The sequence below is a fragment of the Nuphar pumila genome, chromosome 7 (genome assembly GCF_984573655.1).
Source record: "Nuphar pumila chromosome 7, dmNupPumi1.hap1.1, whole genome shotgun sequence".
Classification (NCBI taxonomy): Eukaryota; Viridiplantae; Streptophyta; class Magnoliopsida; order Nymphaeales; family Nymphaeaceae; genus Nuphar; species Nuphar pumila.
In genome coordinates, this window is record NC_143255.1 from 115,624,231 (window position 1) to 115,649,634 (window position 25,404).

General features: G+C 36.4%; 1 protein-coding gene across 2 annotated transcripts; it reads right to left on the reverse strand.

The window, feature by feature from the left end:
• Positions 1-742: 742 nt before the first annotated feature.
• On the reverse strand, positions 743-23,202 carry LOC149833061 (protein phosphatase inhibitor 2-like). 2 transcript variants are annotated; one of them, XM_090014876.1, is made up of 4 exons: positions 23,048-23,202; positions 18,698-18,810; positions 18,412-18,585; positions 743-1,252 (listed from the first exon to the last, which is right to left on the reverse strand). In XM_090014876.1, the coding sequence occupies exons 1-4, from the start codon at positions 23,074-23,076 to the stop codon at positions 996-998; spliced, it is 573 nt and encodes a 190-aa protein (XP_089871002.1). In that variant the 5' UTR covers positions 23,077-23,202; the 3' UTR covers positions 743-995. The 2 variants fall into 2 exon arrangements, with proteins under 2 accessions (XP_089871002.1, XP_089871003.1); XM_090014877.1 differs by lacking the exon at positions 743-1,252 and adding an exon at positions 7,310-7,725.
• Between the last annotated feature and the right edge of the window lie 2,202 nt (positions 23,203-25,404).

The following is a 25,404-nucleotide window of genomic DNA, read 5'->3' on the forward strand; positions in this document are numbered from 1 at the left end:
TGAGTTTTTTTTTTTAACAATTTTTCATTTATCATGAGATTTTTAACCTTGCAAAGAAAATCCTTGTATCCACATCCGTGACATTGCTAGTGAACGTTTTCTTATTAGAAATTACGCACATAAAGAGGTGAACACAAGGGAACCAACAACCAAGAAACCAATGACTTAGCAGCCGAGTAATACTGGAGTAGGCCTCAGGCAACTTGGTGTAGCATGTTTTAAATCAACCAAGTCTGAGAAAACCTGACCACATATGCTTGTTCTACTCGGTCAAGCCATGCCATGATTATTGCTGGTATAAAAGCTCAGATGCTAGCCAGCAACACCAGCTCAAAAAGTACCTGTGCTCCAGCTCGAGGAAGTAGGTCTGCCAGACAAGCTCAGGCCTAGTCCACAAGCTTGGTCAGCTAAAGCAGGCTCAGGAAATTGGGAGGACGTGACACAAATTCTCTTACAATAAGTCTAGGCTGACAGACCAGATCAGAACTGGGTCAAGGATCCAGCGCCTATATGGACCGAGAGAGGCCCAAAAAACACTCACTTCCACCCATCCCAATGGACCCGAATCCTTCCGGTCAAACCTGGTTTCAGGCTCCAACCTTCAAAATTTGTAGAAATACTTGCACGAAGAAATTTGTGGAACGCAAGTCCAAAACAAAACATTTGCTCTTCCATAAATATCACACATTTATGTGGAGTTCAAGTCAGCTTGTAATCTTCATCTACCTCCTCCACAATCACAAAACATACTGATCATTATGTATACGTCCACAAGCAACATAACAAGAAATTCATGTACCTGTTGAAGTTTAAACAATGGCAGGCTACAAACTTTAGGAGGAAATATGGGCCGGCTAATTATACATCATCCAAAAACTGACCTGTTAAAATTAGCATGAAAAACATAGACTACATACAAGTATTGAACAACAGGTTATCTGAAAATCAACTAACAAAACACAAAGCCCAAACCAGAAAAAGACAGCTTACTCCTGCTAATGCTGGGCTCCATTGTTTGCATGTGGTTGTGGGGCTGCTTGCGCTGTCTCACTTCCTTCAATGTCTATTGCACCCACACCACCCGTTAATGAAGACTCAGTGCTCCCTTCTTTCTTGTGTTTGGCATCATTGTCAACAGCTTCATCCCTGAAAAGGGACCCTTTTCGCATCAGTTCTTTCACCTTACGAAACTCATCATAATGTGCCCTCCTATGCTCCTTAAAACTCAACCTGCCCCGATCTGTTTCTGAATCTACAAATTAGGAAGAGGAAGATGTGAACGAGTTCAGTCCAGAATTATTAACTATTAACCTCTTTCAACAAAAAAGGTATTCAATCATTTGCTACCTTCATTACTTACATCACAAATTGAAAGAACAATAGACATAGACAGAGTTAAAAGCAATTTCTTATCCGCTATTTATGCAATACCAAATGTGAAGGAGAATCCATAACAATACACTTTTGAGAAATTAAACGATGACCAAGGTTACACAATCAACAAGAATGAAATGCCATAGAACTTGATCATCAAACCAATCCGTCACACACACAGCCCTGCCTTGGCCTTACACCCAGTAAATATGTGTGGACTGAAGTTCCACATTCTTTTTCATTTTTTTCGCTTTATAAAGACGACATTTAAAAAGAACAGAGAGAGAGAGATTCCTCAATCTCAATTGAAAACTCTTATCTTTATCTATTCCCTTTGTCTCTTCATCCCACTTTTTGTCATTTCTTCAATCCTCGTGTATCAATTAAAAAATTATGCCCTTTAGCTCATCCACAACCAACAATCTTCCAAATGCTTAGAAGCATGCTTCATACATATACTTGATTTCCTGGGACATCTATACCCCTATTACACACATAATCATTAAATGACAGCAAGATTGCAATTCCTGGGTAGCCCAGGAGGAAGATGGTACCTGCACAACTTAATCTACTCCTTGATACAAGTACAACACAGCAAACCAATTGGAACTTCAGGCACTTGTCATACTCAAGTTTCTTTTGCCTGTGATTTTCATTGCAAGATCAGATTTGGGCAACTTAAGTTTCAACACATCTTTTTCATCTCAAACACCTCACAAGATTATAGACTCGGTTACCCCATCTTGAACAGGAAAAGAACATGCAGAGATTGATGACATCGGCATCTAAACTCATGGTATAGTCTATGTCACAGGGACTCGGCAAAACAGGTGCCGCACCCGCGTCGACGCGACGCGACGCGGGTGCGGGTGCGGCACCGGGTGCGGTCAACACGACCCTGGGTGCGGTCAACGCACCCAGGGTCATTTTTGTCCATAATTTGGGCGTAAAAAAAATCACCCGATGAAAAGGAGGATTAGGGCAAAAAAAAATTTTGCCCTAATCTCTCCTCTCTCTCCACCTGAGCTCGAGCTCTCCCATCGCCGCCCCCAGCTCCGCCTCCCAGGCTCCTCCTCTCCTTTCGCAAGTATGTCTCTCACTCTCTTCTTGGGTCGGCTGGGGAGGGGCCGAGCACCCCCACCCCCTCTCTCGGTCTCTTGTTGGGTCGGCAGGGGAGGGACTAAGCCCCCCCTGCTCCCTCGTTTTTCGACACAGGAGGGGTCGAGTCCCTCCCCCATCTAGCTCTTTTTTTGGGTCGACAGGGGAGGGGCCGAGCCCCTCCCCCATCTGTTTTTCTTTTTTGGGTCGACAGGGGAGGGGCCAAGCCCCTCCCCCATCTGTTTTTTTTGGGTCGACAGGGGAGGGGCCGAGCCCCTCCCCCATATGTTTTTTTTTTTTTTTTTTTGGGGGGGGGGGGGGGGGGGGGTCGACAGGGGAGGGGTCGAGCCCCTCCCCCATCTGTTTGTTTTTTTCTTTGGGTCGACAGGGGAGGGGCCGAGCCCCTCCCCCATCTGTTTTTTTCTTTGGGTCGACAAGGGAGGGGCCAAGCCCCTCCCCCATCTATTTATTTTATTTTGGGTCGACAAGGGAGGGGCTGAGCCCCTCCCCCATCTGGCTCTCTCTGTTTTCAGCAGGGGAGGGCCCGAGCCCCCCTCGCTCTCGCTCTCTTGTTGGGTTGGCAGGGAGGGGCTGAGCCCCCCCTTCTCCCTGTGTTTTCAAATTGATTTGAAAATTTTAATATATTTTTTTTTGTTTTCAGAATAAAAATGACGGATAAAGGGAAAGGACTTGCGTCATCCTCATCCCAACATGTGAGTTCTGCTGCTAGTTTTGCTGATAGTTGCAGTGGGATTGATGATGTGGGGCCACTATGGGTACATGTAGATAAACTTGCAAAAATTGTAGAAGGAGGTGGTGGAAACAAGAGATTTCGATGCAAGCTCTGCGAAAGAGATTTTGTTGGGTCTTACACAAGAGTGAAGGCTCATTTGTTGAAGATACCAGGACATGGCATTTCAGCTTGCAGGAAAGTTGATGAGGCAATGCGAAGACAATACAAGAAAATACAAGAAGAATATGAGAAGAGAAAGGCAATGGTCGATTCTTCTGCAGTCAGTGTGCCATTTGCAAGCCACCAAGAAGATGCTGAAAAAAAAAAGAAAAGTCAATGTAGGAGGTAGAGGAACGATACAAGCAGCATTTAATACATATGGAAGAGAATAATTGGATAGAAAAGTTAGGAGGTATTTTTATTCTGGTTCACTCTCATTTAATGCGGCTAGAAATCTTTATTGGAAGGATTTAGTAACATCCTTGGCAAATTGTAATTTGAGTGGTTATGTGCCTCCAAGTTCAGAAAAAATACGAACCACACTTCTTGCAGAAGAGAGGGCAAACGTGGAGAGGTTGCTAGAAATTAAAAAATATTCATGGGAGCAAAATGGAGTTTCCATTGTGTCTGATGGATGGACAGATATTCAAAGGCGTCTATTAATCAATTTTATTGCTTGTTCGCTTAGTGGCCCAATATTCTTTAAAGCAGTTGATGCATCTGGGGAATATAAAAATGCAGAGTATTTGAAGGGATTGTTTATAGAAGTGATAAAAGAAGTGGGTGATCAGAAAGTGGTACAAATCATTACAGACAACGCTCCAGTTTGTAAAAGTGCAGTGTTGAGTTTGGAGAGTGAGTACCCTCATATTTTTTGGACTCCCTGTGTAGCACACAGCTTAAATCTAGCCCTAAAGAGCATATGCAATCCCAAAGAAGAAAATTCACAAGCATATGCTTTATGTTCATGGATTGAAAATTTAGAAAGAAATGTCAAAAGCATTAGGAATTTTGTTGTTAACCACGATCGTGCTAATGCTATATTTAATAGGCATTCTGATTTGAAATTGTTGAAGGTCGCTGAAACACGTTTTGCGTCCATCATTGTGATGATGAAGAGGATTAAAAGAGTGAAGAATGCTTTGATTAACATGGTGACTGATGAAAATTGGACATTCTATCGTGCTGATGATGATATCAAGGCTCAAGAAATTAAGAAATTCATTCTTGATGATGAGTTTTGGGACAGATTGGTATACTTCCTTCAATTTACGCAACCTATTTGGGAAATATTAAGAGAAGTTGATAAGGATGAGCCCATGTTTAACAGAGTTTATGAAATGTGAAATAATATGATTGAAAAAATACAAGTTATAGTTTTCATGCATGAAGAAAAAAATCCTGCATTGGATGATTCAGATTTTTTTAATCATATTCATTCAATTTTAGTCAGAAGATGGGATAAGAGCAACACTCCTTTGCATTGCATGGCACATTCTCTTAATCCAAAATATTATGCAAATAAGTGGCGGGCTGGTGGTATTGGTCGTGTCCCTCCAAATTTAGACCCAGAGCTATCAAGACATAGAAATATGTGTATGACAAGACTTTTTCCAGAAGCATATCTTCTACATCAAGTCACACAAGAGTTTGGAAAATTTTCATCTTCGAGATTATATGCACCGGCATTATTCGCGAGAGAAAAAGATAATATAGATCCTATCACATTGTGGTCAACATTTGGATCAGAAACACCTCTTCTGCAACGTCTTGCATTAAGATTGCTATCGCAGCCTGCTAGTTCATCTTGTTGTGAAATAAATTGGAGCACATATTCTCAAATCCACAACACGAAGAGAAACAAACTCACCAGCAAGCGTGCAGAGGATTTAGTATATGTTCATTCAAATCTTTGATTACTTTCGCGAAGCAATGATGAATACAGGTACTAATTTGCTCTCTTAGTTATTTGATTATTTCTTAGTTTTTATTTAAATATACTTGTATTGTATTTAACATTTTCAAATTGGATTTGTAACACAGACAAGGAACATCGAAATTTTGGGATGTAAACCCAGAAAAGTGTGACTTCGAGGGAGAACATGAATTCAACGTAACAAATATGGATTTAGTTGAGCCCAGTATTCCTTCTAATGATGCATTTGATGATGAAGAAGAAAATTATTAACATCCATTACTTCATCAGGATATACTTTGGTATGTACTTTAGTTTTTTTATACAATACTTATTTAATTGATATTTAGGTCGATTTATGTAATTGCTTTACTTATTTGATTGATAATTTGATATTTAGGTTGATATACTGCATGCATGATGAATCATATTATGAGTTTATGACAATGTTTACTGTTAAATGTTAAACTGTTAAAACTTCAAAATTATATATATATATATATAAATTTTTTTTTTACATTTTTGCCCCTGCCGCACCCCCGCACCCGGGTTTTTTTGAAGTGCCGCATCCCCGCACCCGCACCCATGTGACATAGGGTATAGTCATCCTCATGATTGCCGGTGGAGTTTATAGCACAGATATGACGAGCAACTCATTTTACAAAAAACCCATATGAGAATACTGGTTGTAGTTTCACAAAAATCATATTTGGGGTAGATTTACTAGAACATTTGATGCAACACTTTCTTTTCTAAGATTTAGGTTAACCTGCATCAGCAATACCCTGTTCTTGCAAGGATGTGTTACTTGTTGCCACCAGTTTCATGGTTCTGAAGCTGCTTTTGTCTAAAGTAGCAGAAAGTTTAGAACAGACTGAAGATTCCAAAATGTTATACTGCAAAATTAGGATGTGAGAAGAAAGTAGCTGCAGAAGCCTAGCTTGATATCATTCAATGGATCAATAAAAAAAGTCAGGATATCTTTTACTTGGAAGAAAAAGCTTTTCTGATTATCAGCTGGTGACTAGAAGGTCACCATGTCTCAGACTGCTTTCCAATCACTCTTCCACTGTTATAGCAATTTCTTTCCGAGTCAAAAAGGGTGCTCTCAATTTTTGCTGAAGAAGTCTAACAAAGGAGAGTTTGCTAAAAAGAGGAAAGAGGTCATCAGAAAGAATGAAGCTTGCCCGGATAAAAGGTGGCAAGTGAGAGTAAAGGTCAATTAACTTGTTCATAGCATCAGTCCTGATATAAGACAAGAGACCTTTTAGGAAAGAAGAATAGTATCCATGTAATAAAGGACGAATAACAATGATCCATTAGATAGAAAGGATGAATCACCATGATTTATTAGATGGTATACTGTACAGGAACATAAGGTTAAATCCTATCCAAAAAGTTATGGAAAAAAGGGAGTATTTTTTATAATTGAGGTTGCCCAAGTTAGATTGGTTATACCAATTTGATCATAAAGTTCTTTTTTTCAGCTTTTTATCTTTTGTAAATGTGCTTTATTTGCCTTATATCTGCTTTTCCACTAATTTATAAAGACTTTACTAATCTGTATTTAGCTATTGGGAAAATGCCCTACAAGCCAGGGTTTGGATGCAACTTCACCCACAAGCATTTAAAAGTTGTTTAAAAGTTGTAGCTTATCCTGGAGTAAACCCCTTATTCCACCATGTGGAATTATTCACAAAATTTTGAATTATTTTATTATTTCTCAACAGTATGAACATATATCCATCCTTGAATATTCTTTTCTTACACCTTGACACTAAGAGATGTGGGAATTATACAATTTAGATCTGAACCATATTACAGAATTTTCTTTTATAGGTTTGGGATAAGTCTACATTTATATGGTTAGGTTTTATCCTATCCAGATCTATAACCAATAAAATAAGAGATAAGTGTTATAATATATATATATATATATATATATATATATATATTCTGTTATGTACAGTCTTGTAATAGGTAATGTCCTTCAGGAGCATTTTAGTCTTTTTATATATTGTAATAGGGACTGTTCATTAGGAACAGTTTTTTTTTCTTTTTACTTTTTTTGTTGTTTCATTGTTTTGAGCATTGGCTTTATGGTCAAAAGACCATAGAGACGTCGGGAGCTCCCAACCTCTCTATCAAGAGTCCCCCAAGGCCCAATACTTGTATAAATAGGGGTTGTTAAAATAAATCGTATATATATACCTGAAATACATTTATGTATATGTGGTATTTTGATCTTTTTATGTATTGTAATATATACAGTCCAATAGGGACTGTACAGTCTTTTTCTTTTATTTTTTCTATTTTATTTTATAATGTAAATCAGTGTTTACTGATTGGGAGTACAACTAGTCGTTGGACTGCTCCCAACGGTCATAATTCTGAGTCCAACTCTTAGACTGCCTCATTTTTCCCATATTGTGATTGTGCACTTCTTGTTTCATTTCATGGTATCAGAAACTTGAGCTCTTATAGTGTTGAAAATCATCTTGTGTGTTCTCTGTTTGTGGTGGTGGTCTTCAAGCTTTGTTCTTCCACTTCAAGCCAATCATTTCACTGTTAGAATGTGTGAAAGATAATCTGCCTCTGTCATCTCCTACAAGTTCAACAAAAATAACAACTTAATGTGAGCTACAACAATGAAAAACCACGTGAAGGAAAAAGTTTTAGGGTTTTGCTAGTGGCATCACTAATGAACCCTAACTAAAGCTAACAAGAAGAGAATGAGATCAAATCAAAGCTCTTTTCAAAGAAAAAAAGAAAAGGCTTTGCAAGACTATCAAGACAAAATGGAGGATTGAGAAGCTGATAACGCTCAAATACTCTCATGTTTCATGAATACTATGTTGTTCAAGATTGCCACTAAAATCATCAAGTTCAAAAAAGCACGTGAATAATGGATCCTATTAAAGGGTTCATTTATTCAAAAGGATATAGCTAGACTACATTATCTACAAGATAAGGTACATACAACCAAGCAAGGGGATAAAAGTGCAAGAGATTTTTATGGTCTCTTGTCACATATTTGGGATGAATTGGCTATGTTATAACCAAAATGGAAAGGTTCGGTAATTGAAATGAGAAAACAAGTTGAAAGAAAAAAAAATCTTTTTTATATGGTCTTCGACTGGAATTTGAGCAAGTTAGGTCTTCTTTACTTCATAGGACTTCGTTTCTTCTATAAGTGAAGCCCTTGCTCAAATATGTCAAGCCGAAACTAGACTTCGAATGCACAAGTCTAGTGATGAGGTGCTTGTCGTATCAGGACCCGATAACTTTGTTAAAACTTATAAACCTCATCATTTTGAGAAAAAATTCAATGGAGGAGGACATAATTGAGGGGGATACAAGGGAGAAAGAATTACTTGTCACTATTGTAAAAAACCGACGCACATAAGATTGGATTGTCCTAAACTCAAAAAGGTAACCGGGGTAAGTGAAGAGCCTCAAGAATCAAAGAAAGAGGGCAACTTCAATTATTTGACAATTACCCAAATTGCGGAGGTTGTATCACAAATACTAGAAGTCACTCCTACATCTAGTGTCAGTGTCTCTTCTTTTTCTCTTCCATGTAAGTCCTCTTGGATTTTGGATTCAGGAGAGTCTTTTCACATTACTCGAGTCTCTACTATCCGATTGCACATATTTTTCATGTGTGTCAACCGCCGATGGTACTTTTTTAAAGGTTAAAAGTATAGGAAATCTTGACAATGAATCAAAAAAGTTATTTGTTTCAAATGTTAGGCTTATTTCAAAACTTGATTTAAACCTTTTTTCGGTTTCTCAAATTTTCGATTATGGGTATAAAGTATTTTTTTCATCTAAGGCTTATTGAGTGTAGGATCTCCAATCAGAGAGCTGATTGGGCAAGGTCATAAAAGAGGAGACCTTTACTATATGGGTTTCTTATATCTACTCAAAGATTCTTTTTGTAATCATATTCAAGAAATTAATTTGGATCTTTGGCATACAAGACTAAGACATCCAAGTGTATCCAAACTATCCATTTTTTTGTTTTTGGAAAAAAATTATAAGAAAAAAGAATTTGGATCTAGAACTTCCTTCACTAATGAAAGTTTTGAATTAGTACATTCGGATGTATAGAGTCTCGCTCCCGTTATGTCAAAAGGTGGTTATTCATATTATATCACATTCATAAATGATTTTAGTAGACACACTTGGATTTACTTCCTTAGACTAAAATCCAAAGTCTTTCCGTGTTTTAAAATTTTTCATAATCTTGTTAAAAATCAATTTAAAACAAATTTTAAGATCTTCCGCTTTGACTCAAGGTGAGAGTTTCTTTCAAATGGTTTTCAATCCTTTCTAAAAACCCATAGTATTTTGCATCAAAAATCTTGTCCCAAAACCCTTCAACAAAATAGAATTTTTGAAAGAAAACATCGTCATATTATTAAAACTACTAGGACCCTACTTATTTCAAAAGAAGTTTTGGGCCAAAGTCGCCCTCAGCGTGGTTTATTTAACAAATAGAATGTCTTCTTAAACTTTAGAAAACAAATCTTCAATTGAAAAACTCTTTAAGGTTACTCTCGATTTGAAAAGATTAAGGGTTTTTTGATGTAAATGTTTTATGCTTCTTGAAAAACACAACAAACTCTCTCCTAAAGCTATTAAATGTGTCCTTAGATATGCCAAAAATAAAAAAGGTTATCAACGCTATGATTTTAAAAATGATAAATTTTATGTATCTAGAAATGTAACATTTATTTAAAAAGAAAAGGCATTTGATCTTGAAAAATCTAAGAAAGAATCATAATATGTTTTCTTCTTTGACTTATTGCCTAAGTCCAATATTGAAAATGATGATGAAATTAGTGACAATATTGAGACAAATGATGAACCAAGTGAAAAACCAACTCATAACATTATACAATAATCTAAACGAGATAACGGGGAGCATCCATGTGCCATTGAAAAATATAGTCAATAAACAAATATAGAAGAATCTAGTGATAGAAGATCTGAACAAATACCTAGAGCTCCAAATAGGTTTGTCTCTTATAAATCTTTTTCTCAAACTATAGGGCATGTCTTCTAGCAATTCATTCATATCATGAGTCATCCAACTATAGAGAAGCCAAAGACAAAAGAATGAGTAGAAGCTAAGAAAACAGAATTAGATGCATTATATAAAGCTCATACTTGAAAAATCTAACATCTTCCTAAGAGAAAGAAGATAATAGGATGTAGATGGGTATTTAACGTGAAAACAAAGTGACAGATCCCTAAGAAGATATAAAGCAAGGTTAATTGTGAAAGGATACTCTCAGGAATATGAAATAGATTATGAGAAAACTTTTGCCCCAGTAGCTCGCATGACCACAGTTAGGACTCTAATTGCAGTAGCATCTATTAGAAATTGGCATATATATCAGTTAGATGTTAAGGATGCTTTCTTAAATGAAAATTTAAATGAAGAAGTTTACATAGATCCTCTCCCTGGTCTTACTATTGAAAATTGTATGATTTTTCGTCTTCAAAAGGCTTTATATGAGCTTAAGTAAGCTCCTAAAGCATGATATGATCGGTTTAGTGGAACTATGGTTAATTTTGGATTTAAGTCATGTTATACTGACATGACTCCTTTTATAAGATCTACATGTACTTTGCTTACCATTTTGCTCTTATATGTTGATGATATAATCATCACTAGGAACAATCATAAGAAAATTAAAGAAATTAAAATTATGCTTAAGAAATCTTTTGATATGACTGACCTTGGTTTTTTGAGATATTTTTTAAGTATTGAAGTAGCATATTCGCTAAGAGAATACATTTTGTCTCAAATAAAATTGACACTCCTGAAGTGAAAAATGTCAAAATGAGAGCTGAAGACGGAGTTTTATTAGATGATCTAACTTCTTATATGCAACTTATTGGATCACTAATGTACTTGTTTATTACTAGACCAGGCTGCAAGTCAGTTTCTGCATGCGCCTATGACAGTTCACATGAGTGTCGTGTTAAGAATAGTTCGATACATCAAGAAGACTATATAGTTATTTTTATCCACTTCTTTATCTTTAAATCTTATTACTTATATTGATTTTGGTTAGGGAAGGAGATCCCAATAACCGACACTCAACTACGGATTTTTGTGTATTTGTATGTGATTTCCTCATTTTCTAGAGATGCACAACAGAAAGTGTATTTATTTTCCATAGAAGTTGAATATAAGGCGATGGCTACAACAACAACCGAGGTCGTGTAGATGAGATCGTTACTTTCATATATGGGTGTTGATGTTTCTTAACCTTCAAAGTTATGTTGTGATAACAAAAGTGTCATATACATAACTAGCAATAACACATTTCATGAACGAACAAAACATATTGAAATGGATTGTCATTATATTCAAGAAGAATACTTGAAGGGGGACGATTACTTTACTATATGTTCAATCCAAATTTTAGATTGCGGACTTCTTCACCAAAGCTCTTCTTCTACTACGATTTATGTTTCTTCTTAACAAACTTTCGTTGATCTCACCGTAAGTTTGAGGGAGAGTGTTAAAATACATTGCATATATATATATATATATATATATATATATATATATATATATATATATATATATAAACTCCGCCTGTGTAGTTATACACTGCCGGTCCCAAGCCCGGATAAAGGAGGAGGGTTGCGGTAGGCCTGTGACAGCCAGCATAAAAACTTTGTCATATCCTATGAAAATGAACCAATATGAGAATTTCGTTGGGGCGTTCCCTACTGAGCGACGCGCTGTACTCTCTAGGCCCGGAGGCAGTGATAAATGTGCAAGGGTTGCTAGGTCGTCGCCCAGAAGCGACGCGTCACACCGGCGCCCGGGTGTGGTGTCAAATAGGCAAGGGTTCCCTCACTTTGTTGGACGGGTGGGGGTAAAGAAGTTAGTCCAAGACCATAAAATTAGGTTAGCCACTTGGAACATAGGGTCTTTAACTGGTAAGTTGGTAGAGTTAGTAGATGTTATGTGTAGGAGAAAGATTGATATTTTATGTCTTCAAGAGACCAAATGGGTAGGTGAGAAAGCTAAAGTGATAGAACCTTGGGGATATAAGATTTGGTATACAGGAATAAATAGGAATAGGAATGGAGTAGGGATTGTTATGAGTCGTCAGTTTATAGATAATGTAGTTGAGGTCCGTAGGAAGGGTGATAGAATTTTACTTATTAAATTAGTATTAGGTACGGATATTATTAATATTATTAGTGTTTATGCACCTCAAGTAGGTTTAGATGATTCCATTAAGCATCAATTTTGGGAAGATTTAGATGGAGTAGTACAAGAGACATCTTATGGAGAAAAGCTTTTCATCGGCGGTGACCTTAATGGACATGTAGGCATTAGTAGGGATGGATTTGAGAATATCCATGGAGGCTATGGTATAGGAGAAAGAAATGAAAGTGGAGCAAGGATTTTAGATTTTTGTTTGTCCTATGATATGATCTTAGCAAACACTTGGTTTAGGAAGAGGGAGTCTCACCTAGTAACATTTAAAAGTGGGGTTAATACGAGTCAGATAGATTTTTTCCTACTTAGAAAGAGAGATAGGGGTTGTTGCATCGATTGTAAGGTTATACCAGGAGAAAGTGTAGCTACACAACATAGAGTCTTAATTTTAGATCTTAGAATTAGACAATGTCGCAAAAGGGATAGACATAGGATAGATCCTAGAATTAAGTGGTGGGCACTGAAAGGAGCTAAACAAGGAATGTTTGTAGAGCAGGTAGTTAAGGAAGTTGATTGGTGTCTCGAGGAGGATTCAGAATCAATGTGGAATAAGATAGCGGGTGGTATGAGAAAAGTAGCTAAGGAGGTATTGGGTGAGTCTAAAGGCGGTGCACCACTAGGTAAGGATACATCATGGTGGAACGAGGATGTCAAATTAGCTATTAAGGTTAAAAGAGAGTGTTATAGAAATCTAAGTAAGAGTCGTGATAATGAGAATTTGGAGAAGTATATGATAGCAAAGAAGAAAGCTAAAAAAGTTGTTCGAAACGCGAGGGCTAAGGTATATAAGGAGGTTTATGACAAGTTGGATACCAAAGAAGGCGAGAAGGATATTTATAGGCTTGCAAAGATGAGAGATAGGAAATCGAAGGATTTGGGTATGGTTAGATGTATCAAAGATGAAACGCAAAGGGTTTTAGTCAAAGATGAGGAGATTAAGGAGAGATGGAAAGATTATTTTGATAAGCTATTTAATGATAGTCATGCTCAAGATCTTGGAGACTTCTCCATTCCTTTTCATGAGATAAATCGTGACTTCATGCGCAAGATTCAAAAGAAAGAAATTGCAGAGGCTTTGAAGAAAATGAAATCAAGAAGGGCAGTTGGCCCAGATGGTATACCTATCGAGGCTTGGAAATGCTTGGGAGAGAAAGGTTTAGAATGGTTGACAAATCTTTTTAACTTGATTTGGCGAACAAATAAGATGCCTAATGAGTGGAGGAAGAGTACTTTGGTGCCTTTATATAAGAATAAGGGTGATATACAAGATTGCACAAACTATCGTGGTATAAAACTCATGAGTCATACTATGAAACTTTGGGAGAGGGTGATTGAGTCTAGGTTGAGGAAGGTTGTCATGATATCGGAGAATCAATTTGGTTTTATGCCTGGAAGATCAACTATGGAAGCTATACATCTTCTTAGACAACTTATTGAAAGATATAGAGAGAGGAACAAAGATTTGCATATGGTTTTTATTGATTTAGAGAAGGCATACGATAGAGTACCTAGGGACGTTCTCTAGTGGACAATGATGAAGAAAGGTGTTTCTCTCAAGTACATTAGTATAATTAAAGATATGTATGAAGGAGTAGTAACCAATGTCCGCACTTGTGGAGGGGTGACAACCAATTTCCCGATAACGGTTGGGTTACATCAAGGATCTGCTTTAAGCCCTTTCCTATTTGCGATAGTGATGGATGAGCTTACGAGATCAATTCAAGAAAATGTACTGTGGTGTATGTTGTTTGCTGATGATATTGTTTTGATTGATGAGTCTAGAGCTGGGGTTAATGCTAAGTTAGAATTATGGAGACAGACATTGGAAGCTAGAGGTTTTAAGTTGAGTAAGAGTAAGACTGAATATATGGAATGTCGGTTTAGTAAGCAACGAAGTAGTGATGGGAGTGTAGTGAAGCTTGGTGAGCAAGATATACCGGTGAATGATTATTTCAAATATTTGGGATCCATCATTCAAAAGTATGGAGAAATTGATGGAGATGTAAATCATAGGATAAAGGTTGGGTGGATGAAATGGAAAAGTGCTACTAGAGTGCTGTGCGATCGTAGAATGCCATTGCGGTTGAAGGAAAAGTTTTATAGGACGACTATTAGACCCGCTTTACTATATGGTACGGAATGTTGGGCTGCCAAGAGACATCATATTCAAAAAATGAGTGTAGCTGAGATGCGGATGCTTAGATGGATGTGTGGAAATACAATAAAAGATAAGATTCGGAACGAAGAGATACGTAAGAAGGTAGGTGTTGCACCCATTGAAAATAAGATGCGAGAGAATCGTTTACGGTGGTTTGGACATATTCGGCGAAGGCCTAATGATGCTCCAGTTAGAAGGTTGGAGAAATGGGAAAATATATTAGTTAAAAGAGGTCGGGGTAGGCCTAGGAAGACTTGGATGGAGATGATAGGAAAGGATATGAATGCTTTGAACCTCACCGAGGGCATGGCGTTGGATAGAAATGATTGGAGGAAAAGGATTCATGTGGAAGACCCAAAATGAATTTCTTTTTTGGTTCATATCGCTGACCCCAATTGTTTTGGGATGAAGGCGTAGTTGTTGTTGTTGTTGTTGTTGTTGTATATATATATATATATATACTTGATATACATATATTATATGGGGTATTTTGGTCTTTTTATGTATTATAATATATCCAGTCCAATAAGGATTGTACAGTCTTTTTGTTTTTTTATTTTTTCTATTTTATTTTATAATGTAAATCAGTGTTTACTAATTGGGAGCAGTCCAACTAGTCATTAGACTACTCCCAACGGTCATAATTCTAACCATTGGAGGGTGTCAAATGGCTGTTGGACTGCCTTCCTTTTCTCCTTTTTTGGTTGTATCCCAGCTCTATAAATAGAGCCTCATGTAAACATGCTAAGATATGCTTTCAAGCATATTTGTTAAGAATACAAAGAACATTTAATTTTACATTCTGTTTTTGTGAAGTTTGTATTTTTTAGTCCATTATATTGTGATTGTAGTAGCACTTTGTTGGCATTGTGATTGTTCACTTCTTGTTTCATTTCAATTGTTGCCTTCTCTTGTAACCAATGATTTTCTTAAGCATTTTCATTCAACAAAGATATTATTTTTACACTCTTGTATTTATGTTTTAGACTCTTTAAAGTCTTGGTATGCAATTTGTGCCTGTGTAGTGCCTTAGTAGCTCTTGTATTGTCTTTTTTTGGACTTGTGTATGTGCTTGTGCCCTTTGTTTTGTAATTCTACATACTTCATTACATGGTATCATAGTCATACTGCTCTTGGTCTTATGGAAAGCGGCCATCAAGTGTTTGTGGCTGTGGGAAAGCATTCAAAAGTGTTTGTGTGTTTGTGACTGTGGGAAAGCATCCAAAAGTATTTGTGTGTTCGTGGTGCTTGCGGTGACTCAAGTGGACGTGTTCTTACATACTCTTCTCTCATTTAAAATGGAGCATGATCACAAAATTGGATTTGGTATTGATAAAGATAAAATTCTTAGACTTAAGAAGGTTTTGTATGGTCTTAAACAGGCTCCTAAGGCCTGGTACGATAGATTTAGTGATGTTATGACTTATTTGGGTTTTCACTCTTGTTATATTGCCTTTGCTCTTTTTGTCAAAAATATAGGTTCTAAGGTTGTTATACTTCTATTGTAATTAAATGACATGATAATAACTGGAAGTGACAAACATGAAATTAGTGATATTAAAAGTGTTTTAAAAAAATGATATGTCTAATTTGAGATTTTTAAAATATTTTTTAGATATTGAAGTTGCTTACTCTCCCAAAGGGTATATTCTTTCTCAAATGAAGCTTGATGCTAATATTTGTATTAAGTTTGGCGTTTCAGATGATAAGAAAGTAGAGACTCCTAAAATGATCAATGCAAAATTAAGGCTTGAAGATGAAACTCTTCTCAAAGATCACACACCATATTACCAACTAATCGGGTCACTCACTTACTTATCCATCACTGGACCGGGGATATAGCCCATGCAGTTTACTTCGTCATCAGTTTCAGCATGCCCCAACCACTGTGCACATGAGTATTGTATTAAAGATTATTAGATATATAAAGAACTCCATAACTAAAGGACTTTTATTATCATCATCGTATTTCTTAGATTTACTTGCTTATACTTATACAAATTTAGGAGAAAATCCCAATTACAAGTTTTTTTGTTCTTTTAGAAGATTCTCTAATTTCGTGGAGATGCAAGAAGCGGCAAAAAGTATTTTTATCTTCAACTCAAGTTGAATATCATGTGATGGGTACGACAACAATAGAGCTTTTGTGGTGGAGAAGTCCTCTCAGAGGCATAGGGGTAATCACCTCAAAACCTTTAAAGATGTGATGTGATAATAAGAGTGTAATTTACATTGCACGCAACCACACCTTCCCTGAATGAACCAAACACATTGAGATAGATTGTCATTACGTACGTGATGAATATCTACGAGGAACTATTGAGTTGTATGTTACATCGGAGTGTCAACTTGCAGATTTCTTTACCAAAGCTCTTCCTACACCTGAGTTTATCTTTCTCCTTAACAAACTTTCGGTGGTCCCACCATAAGTTTGAGTGGAGTGTTATATATATATATATATATATATATATATATATATATATATATATATATATATATATAATCTTGTAATTGGTAATCCCTTCAGAGGGCATTTTAATCTTTTTACATATTGTAATATGAATTGTTCATTAGGCAGTTTTTTCATTTTTTATTATTTTTACTTTTTTTGTATTTCATTGTTTTGAGCATAGGCTCTATGGTCAAAAGACCATAGAGACGTTGGGAGCCCCCAAGGCCCAATACTTGTATAAATAGGGGTTGTTGCCCTCACTTGTAACCAATGCTCTTCTTAAGCATTTTCATTCAACAAAGATATTATTTTTACACTCTTGTGTTTATGTTTTAGACTCTTTGAAGTCTTTGTATGCACTTTGTGCGTGAGTAGTGCCTATTATCCTTTCTTGGACTTGTGTATGTTCTTGTGCACTTTGTTTTGTAATTCTGCATACTTCATTACAATGGGCATGAGATGAATTAGTAGTCTCATGTTCGCTTTTTACATATAAAGAGATTTAAAAAAACATTAAAGACAATCTAATTATTCTAGTGTCACAAAGTTATGCATAGATCTAAATTAATACTCCTCCCAAGCTAGATTTGAATTCACACCCATGCAATTAAAAAAGCTGAAGTTGGTGGGGTTGGACATTCCCAAGAAGAAGCTTGTTTATCTGAAAGACCTCACTCATGAAACAACTTTGGAAGAAAATTAAATCAGGATTCAAAAAGATGAAAATGCACAGCCCGCCCTTGCCACTTTCCTCCGACCGACTACAATACAACAACGACAGACCTATTTGGATTCCATTTTTTTGCCCCAACAATAAAGGTACACTCTGCCCGCCCTACTTTGTTGATTCAAAAGGCGAACAGGGTTGGTTTGGCAACAAGCAGACGGTACGCTCTAACTCATCTACCTCATAGTAGAATGGGGGCTTGTTCGCCTTAAATACTTAATTAATTACCCCTTTCGTGGAGGGCTATTCACCACAAGCTATCACAGCAACCAAATGAAATTAAATGTTGCAACATTGTCTTGTCATCTTGATGGATAGAGAATGGTGATTTGGCAAAGTTTCATAAGGTCAAAAACTCTTTGATGTTTCCAGTAGCAAATGCCTTCTGTACTCCATGGAGAAGCTACAGCAGAATGCCTTCACCTTCTCTTCATCCTTAGGATGAATCTCCCGAGCATTAAGTGTTGGCCTCGGTCATTCAAGCCATGGAAATCTAGTACCTAAGGTGCCGCATTGTATGCCTAGGTTCTGACACAATCAGCAGTTCAACATACCTTGGATAAGCTGCAAGTCCTAGCCATTCCAGTTCACATGTTCACTTTTTAGAACTAATAGCAATTTGAAAGCAACAATGAAGAGCATTAAGCAGTCAATGTATTTCCAATTTTTACAGAAATTGTAAATGAATTAAATAACCTTCATCATCTTGCTCCATGGTATCCGTCTCATCCTCAGAGGATGTCCAACCTCCATTCCTCCTGGACTGTTGTGTACTTGAGGATGCAACATCACCAAAAGCAGACCAAATTGCATCCACATGAACAGAGCCACCTATTTTTTCTTCGCCATCATGTATTGGCGATACAGAACCTGCAGAAAGGTGACCCACTGATGTCAACATTCTTCAAGAGCTACATTTACAGGGTCTAACCAAAGGAATTTAAAATAACATGATAGACACTGCTGAATGATTTATACATACCATCATCATCGACCATAGGATGATATGGAGTCTTGGGCTCATCAATTTTTTGTCTTACGGGCTTATTTGACTCTATTTCAACTAAGTTAGCTTCATCCCACATTACACGGCCCCTGATACCCAATGAAAATTAGCAATCTCAAGAACGCATCAACAGGAAAAAGGGAAAAAAAAAGACAAAAAACACCAAAATTATCATGTGTCTAAACCTACAAATGCAGTATCAGGATAGAGTATGAACTAAATTATGTAAGCTGTGACAGGAGAAATTCTCATTAGTTCAAACATTCTGCATCGCTGGGAAAAACTTGAATACTTGGTGTGTTCTAAAACATATGAAGGTGATAATGAAGCAGAATCAAGCATCTTCAACTTAATATGATCCCTTTCTTGTTTAGATATTAGGCATGCAAAATCAATATGGCTGTGTAAAGCATCTCCAACTCATATAGGGAAGACAAAGAAGTCAAAGAAATATATGGAACTGGGAATTGGCACGTAATAGGTGGTAAGCAAAGTTCAGTTATCTAGATGTCAACTTATGCTGCCAGCTGTAATAGAAATTAGTTAAAAATATTGTAAAACAACTTCTTCTTGGACTGTCAAGAACCAAATGATTGGATAAGATTGATTTAAGTTCCAATTATAATTGCACCTCAAACATGGCCAAAATTCAGTGTCCCATCGCCTTAAGCATGTGTCCTCACAAAGATTCAGTAAATTGCTACTGATTTTCAACATATATTACCCATAACTGAGACTGATCAGGTGTGGTATCAACTAGCTTATAACTCAATTCAATAAGACTATAAACAACTTCATGCTTCTGTTGATATGCCTTTGTTTCCTTCCATTTGCTTCAACATGACATATATTTAACAGTATCCTATTACTTTATCTTTTCTCATATTTTGTTGATAAAATGCTTATATATGATACAGCTACATGAAGATCTTTATACATACTGGGTTGTTAGCCTAGAAATTTTTGCCTTTTCACTTGTGAGACATTTGTTCAAACATTTGCCAGTTGTCTTAAATGTTCTGGAAACAGAAAGGAATCAGGGGCCTGTGAAACAACATTTAGAGCACTCTTTACATTTAGCATAATGCACTCATAAAACCATGATTGGCTATGTCATAGGGACTCAGCTAACCGGGTGCTGCAATTGCATCGACACGACCAAGTCCATGTTGGACCCAAAAAAAAAAGGGAGGGGGGGGGGGCACGATTCATCTCCCTCCTTCCCCTCCTCTCTTCCACGGCGGCCCTCCCCGACCCCTCCTCTCCTCGTCTGACGACGAAGGCTGCAAGGTACCTCTCTCTCTCGGGCTCCTCCTCTTCTCTTTCTTCTTCTTCTTCCTTTTCCTCCTCCCCTCATTGCCGAAGGTGTCGAACCCAGCCCTTGTGGGTTCGGCTCTACTGAACCCAGCACTGTTGAACCCCTGGGTTGGGCTCTGTTGAACCCCTATCTAAGTCTACTCTTCCTTCTTAGAGGGGGAGCTTGATTTCAATATTATAAACATGGACTTATCTTAGCCTACTTTTCCTTCTTGTGATGAAGCAGAAAATTATTATGATCATTACCTCATCATCATATACATTGCATAGGATAGACTTTTGGTATACAATTATGCATTGTTTGCTTTTTTATTAGTATAATTTACTTTCTTTTTTGCTTGACTTGTTTGATTGTTTTTTGTTTTCTTAATTCACTTAGCGTAGTCATAATATATTTAGGTTGATTTAATTATGGTATTATTTTTTATTGATGAGGAATAGCAATTGTAGATTGTTAATTTGATTTACTGCATGAATTTATGCATGATTAATTAATGATATGATAATTGTTTTTATTTCATTAGTGTTACTCTTAACTGTTAAAAATTATATATATACCCTCCTGCATCCCCGCACCCAAAGGTTTTTTAAAGTGCCGCATCGCCACACCTGCACCTATGCGACATAGATGGATTCTTGAAACTCAGTATCGGATCATCCAAACCTGACTCAATGACTCGGGCGAGTCATAGTCTTTATTTAATTTTATCAAAAATTAATAACAAACATATGTTTCATAAATACAAAAATGTTTTTTAAAGGGTATATTCATTTGAAACATGAATTTATCACATATATTGATATATACATATATAGATTTCACACACCTATAATATATACATATATGTATATATATTAAAGAAAAATCTTTATAAATATTTTAGTATCTTATACAATTTTTAGATATATTTCTTTTTTCTTAAATATAAACAAAACATTTGATCATTTCAATATCATAATATCTTTTGATTGATGGGTTCTATAGTTTTTCCTAGTTAATAGAACTTTTTATGGCTACATTATATTTTATATAAATTTTTCAATATTTTTTTCTAGTTAGAAGAAGCTAGCATTGTTGTCTAGTGTGCCTTCATAGTAGTACATTAGTACTCTTGTCGTGTGTATGTGAAAAAAAATAGTCCCATATTGATGGGAAGCAGTGGAAGGCTCATCCAACATGTATTATAAATAGGCCTTCCATCCACCCAACTCAAAACATCCTACTTTTGGTAAGGGTCTTAAACTTAGCATTGAAGGTATGCCTTCAATTTACCATTTTGTCCATTCAAAAGTAAATTGTGCTTTACTTTATACTTTTGAGCTTTTTCTATTTATGGCTATGGCCGAGTCAATGATAAAACTCATCGACTCGTCCAAGTTTTGGCCGACTCGTCCAAGTTTTGGCCGACTCGTCCAAGTTTTGGCCGACCCGGCCGAGTCAATGTAAGGACTCGGCTAAATTTGGTTTAAACCGAGATAGCATAATTTCTTGACTCGGTTTGTTGCCGATACAAGTCAACTTTGCCGTCGCCGAGTTTTCCAACTATGCATAAAACAACATACATAACAGATGACAACGACACACCACAAGTTTGAGACACCCGGAACACTCATAAACTAGGTAAACACTTATAACATAATTTGCCACATGAAAAAGTAGAAGACCATGTTTTACACCAGAATGTAGCACATAGTGAACACATGACCAGGAAAAACAACATACAAGGGAAAACAAATGGTCAACAAGCTTTAGTTGTTATGAGCAGTAGAGTTACAACAACACCAAGTAGACTTCAAGAGGGGAAGTGGAAGGAAATTGCTGCCTATTGTCAAAAATCAAAGCTTTAAAGGCTTATGCATAGGCAGTTGTGACCTGCAAATGCTCCATAAAGAGAGTTGGATAGTTTCCCATGCCCAACCTGCAAAAGTTATCAGTATCCTCTATACCGGCTCTTTAGAGAGCCAGAAAAGAGAAACTCAATCCCGCCTCCACTTTGTTGATAAAACAAATTAGGAGAAAAACTAAAAGAAGATTAAATCGATAAGAAGATTTGGTTTCAGATGGCATCAATGCAAACTTTCCTTTCAGGAGGCTTGCTACTTAGACCAAGCCATATGTTTACGTTTCCTTTGTATATTTCTTCTGCGATGGAAATTTTTCTCACAACTGGCCATGGATGTTTGCCCAACTTTAAGTATATGTATTGATACACCCATTTATCCGGATAAAGGCGATAAGCAGGGATACTGCATTGCACAGGGATACTACAACTGCACTCTGCAACGCAGTCCAGCTTACCTCATTAACTCTGGATAAGTGGTAGACCAAACAACCCTTAGGTGTGGTTTCCACACTTGTTCAGAAAAATCGGTTAGGTTGGTATAATCGCATTCCGCTCCACAGGACAATATCTCTACCTAGCCGTTTTCTGGAAAAGTGGGTGCATTCAAACAGCCCCTCAGTGAACTACAACATAAAAGAAAATTCAAAAAAAAAAAAAATATGCAGTTTAGATTTGTCATCCCTTTTTAACTGTCACCATTTCGTTTTAGAAGTATTATCTAAGGCAAAATTTAATTCCAAAGAATGATCGTCCGAGCTTCAGCTTCAGAAACCAGGTTGCAAATCCAATATCGTTGTGGACATATACGCATGAAAACCATCCTAATCACAATCAATAAATCACTACCAAAACTACCCAAATCACAAAAATTCAGCCGAACGAAAAAAAACTAAGAAAAGAATAATCGTATACATAAAACCATCTAAATACTCCGTTAAAACCAAGGCCATTGAGAAAACCATCCCCCTTCTGGCTTAGGGCACTATCGGTACAATAAATTACTGAGATCGCATTGGTAAGCGACACCAAAACGACCCAAGAAGAGATTGTGCTTTTACTTTTTTCCGAAATCATATAACTAATTGATAAAACCGAATCCGAACAATCAACATTCCAACACCACAATTACACCCTCGTCCACGAGAGAGAGAGAAAGAGAGAGCACCTGACCCTTGAACTACGGCTCTTCTTCATCCGCAATCTTTTCTTCTTCTTCTTCTTCTCTCTGTAATTGGGGGGAGAATGAAGGGTAGGAAAAATCCGAACCTCAAGACGCTTGGTGGTGATGTCGTGCAGGGGTGAGAGAGAGAGAGAAAGAGAGAGACGCTGTTCCTTCTGTCTTTCTTAATACCTCTCGATCGCGATATTCCCGCGAGTTCTCTCGAGGGGGGCTGGTACCAACAAGCCCAACGAGTGGAGATCAGGCTGCTCCGTCTCGGCTTGTTTTGGGTGAACCCCGGCTCCTGAGTCCTGATCTCCTCATGAGCCGCGCCCAGCTCCACCGCTGCTTTGGTTTCTAACAATGTTATTTTTCAATATTTTTCAATTTTAATATAATATATGAGAGTCACTATAACATGAAAACTAAAATTATGGGCATTTTCGACACTTTTTTTTAAATCCAACCATTTGGATGTACTCGGCATGGTGAATTTACTAGGAATCACTAATTGGATCATGTATTTGGATGAAAAAATATGATTTTTTAATGCTTTAATATTTGTGAAGATTATGAGCTATTGATTTTAAAGCTTTAAAAAATTTCATTTATGCATCCAAAACGGATTATTCAAGAGGGGGTTCTTATAAAACCAATCATGTAGATCACATCAATAAGGTTAGATTCAAGAAAAAAAAAAACAAAAAACCGTTGGTTCACACATTAGTTCTCATATTTTAGTGACTCTAATATATGATATGTGCATATTATATATTATATATAATACATATATATAAAACAGGAAAAAAATTTAGCACCCTCCAACTTCCTACACTAATAACTAGGGTTGCTAAATGAGCTGAACTTCGACTGTTATGGTTGGGCTCGGGTTGTTAAGAGTGTATTTGATTGCTTGTCCATTATTGGATGGAACATCAAAACATAATGGAATAGAACACATGTTCTGTCTGTTATGTAACAACTACACTACATCTACTATTGGTTTTGATTGGACAAATTGTGTTCTTTGTGTTAGGCGTTTAATTTTTAGGTTGTGTGGATAGCTTGAACACATATGTATAATTGATCAGATAACTTCATTTTGAATGTACAACTGGATCTACCCCACCATAAGATTATTTTAACATGATTATTATATATTTTAGCATCAAATATAGATCGTGAATTGAATTTCAAATAAAAAATATTTAAAATTTGGGTAATTTGAGAAAAAATTAAAATTAAATTTTTTTTATATATAAATGCTTTAACCAATGTCATACTGGATCTAATTATGAAATTTTACCAAAAAATATGAATTTTATCCCCGAATATGGATTTCAAACTGGATCCAAGTACCAAAAAATGTTTAAATGTTGAGTAATTTAAAAAAAAAACATATTTTTATATATAAATACAAAAACCATAACTAAATCATAAAACCCTCAAATATAAGGAAATAAACCATAAATAAACCCAAAAAAAACTGAACTACAAGAAAAATAAGCCATAAAATCAAAGAAACAGTAAATAAACTATAAAATTAAATATAAAAAACCCTAGTTCAAACCCTAATCAAATACAAGATAAGCCCTACTCAAATTAATTATAAGAAGCCCTAATTAAAAAAAATGATTTAATGCCCTAAACAAAGAAAACCAAAGAAAAAACCTAATCAAGCTAATTATCAAAAGCCCTAATTAAAATTATTTGATTCAAAATTCTGATTAAAGAAAAAAACCTTAATCAAATCAAAGGAAATCCCTAATCATATCCACAAAAAAACTCTAACTAAAGAAGTTTGAGAGCCAGAGAAAGACGTTTCTTATTCAAACTAATAAATTTAATTAAAAGCCCTATTCAACGAAATTTCTTATTCATAACCATAATCAAAGCCTTATTTAGAGAAGAAAAAAAGAATAAGTGTGTGTGAGAGAGAGAGAGAGAGCATACATTTCATCCTCGGCCGCTGCACAAGAGGTGGGGGCTGAGTTTTTTTTTTAAACAGTGTTACCACCCTCCTGTTCCCAGCATAACAGGGGGGATGCACGTCCGCAGCGTCCAATATTTTGATGAGCACCGAGTTCTGTGAATCTACAGTGTCCCACATGACCTGCAGGATGCACCATCAAACACACCCTAAGAGTGCACCCCAGCTCGAGCTCGTAATGAGCCAAGCTTGGCGAGTTGATCACGAGCTGACTTGATTTGAGATTTGTGACATTAAAATCACCCTTAGTGTCTGCATTGAATTTTTAGATCATATTTGAAAATCACTATGTGTGGTCGCAGTCAAATTATTGACTTTTGTTTTCATATCTAATTTAATAATAATATGATCCAAAAACAAACCTAAAAGAAGG

Excerpts from the sequence above, each read along its gene's own strand:
- LOC149833061 (XM_090014876.1), bottom strand. The coding sequence starts at position 23,076 with ATGAAGAAGAGCCGTAGTTCAAGGGTCAG. Across the intron at positions 18,811-23,047 it reads AGCCGTAGTTCAAGGGTCAG|GGGCCGTGTAATGTGGGATG; the intron begins GTGCTCTCTCTT and ends ATTGGGTATCAG. Across the intron at positions 18,586-18,697 it reads TCCTATGGTCGATGATGATG|GTTCTGTATCGCCAATACAT; the intron begins GTATGTATAAAT and ends ACCTTTCTGCAG.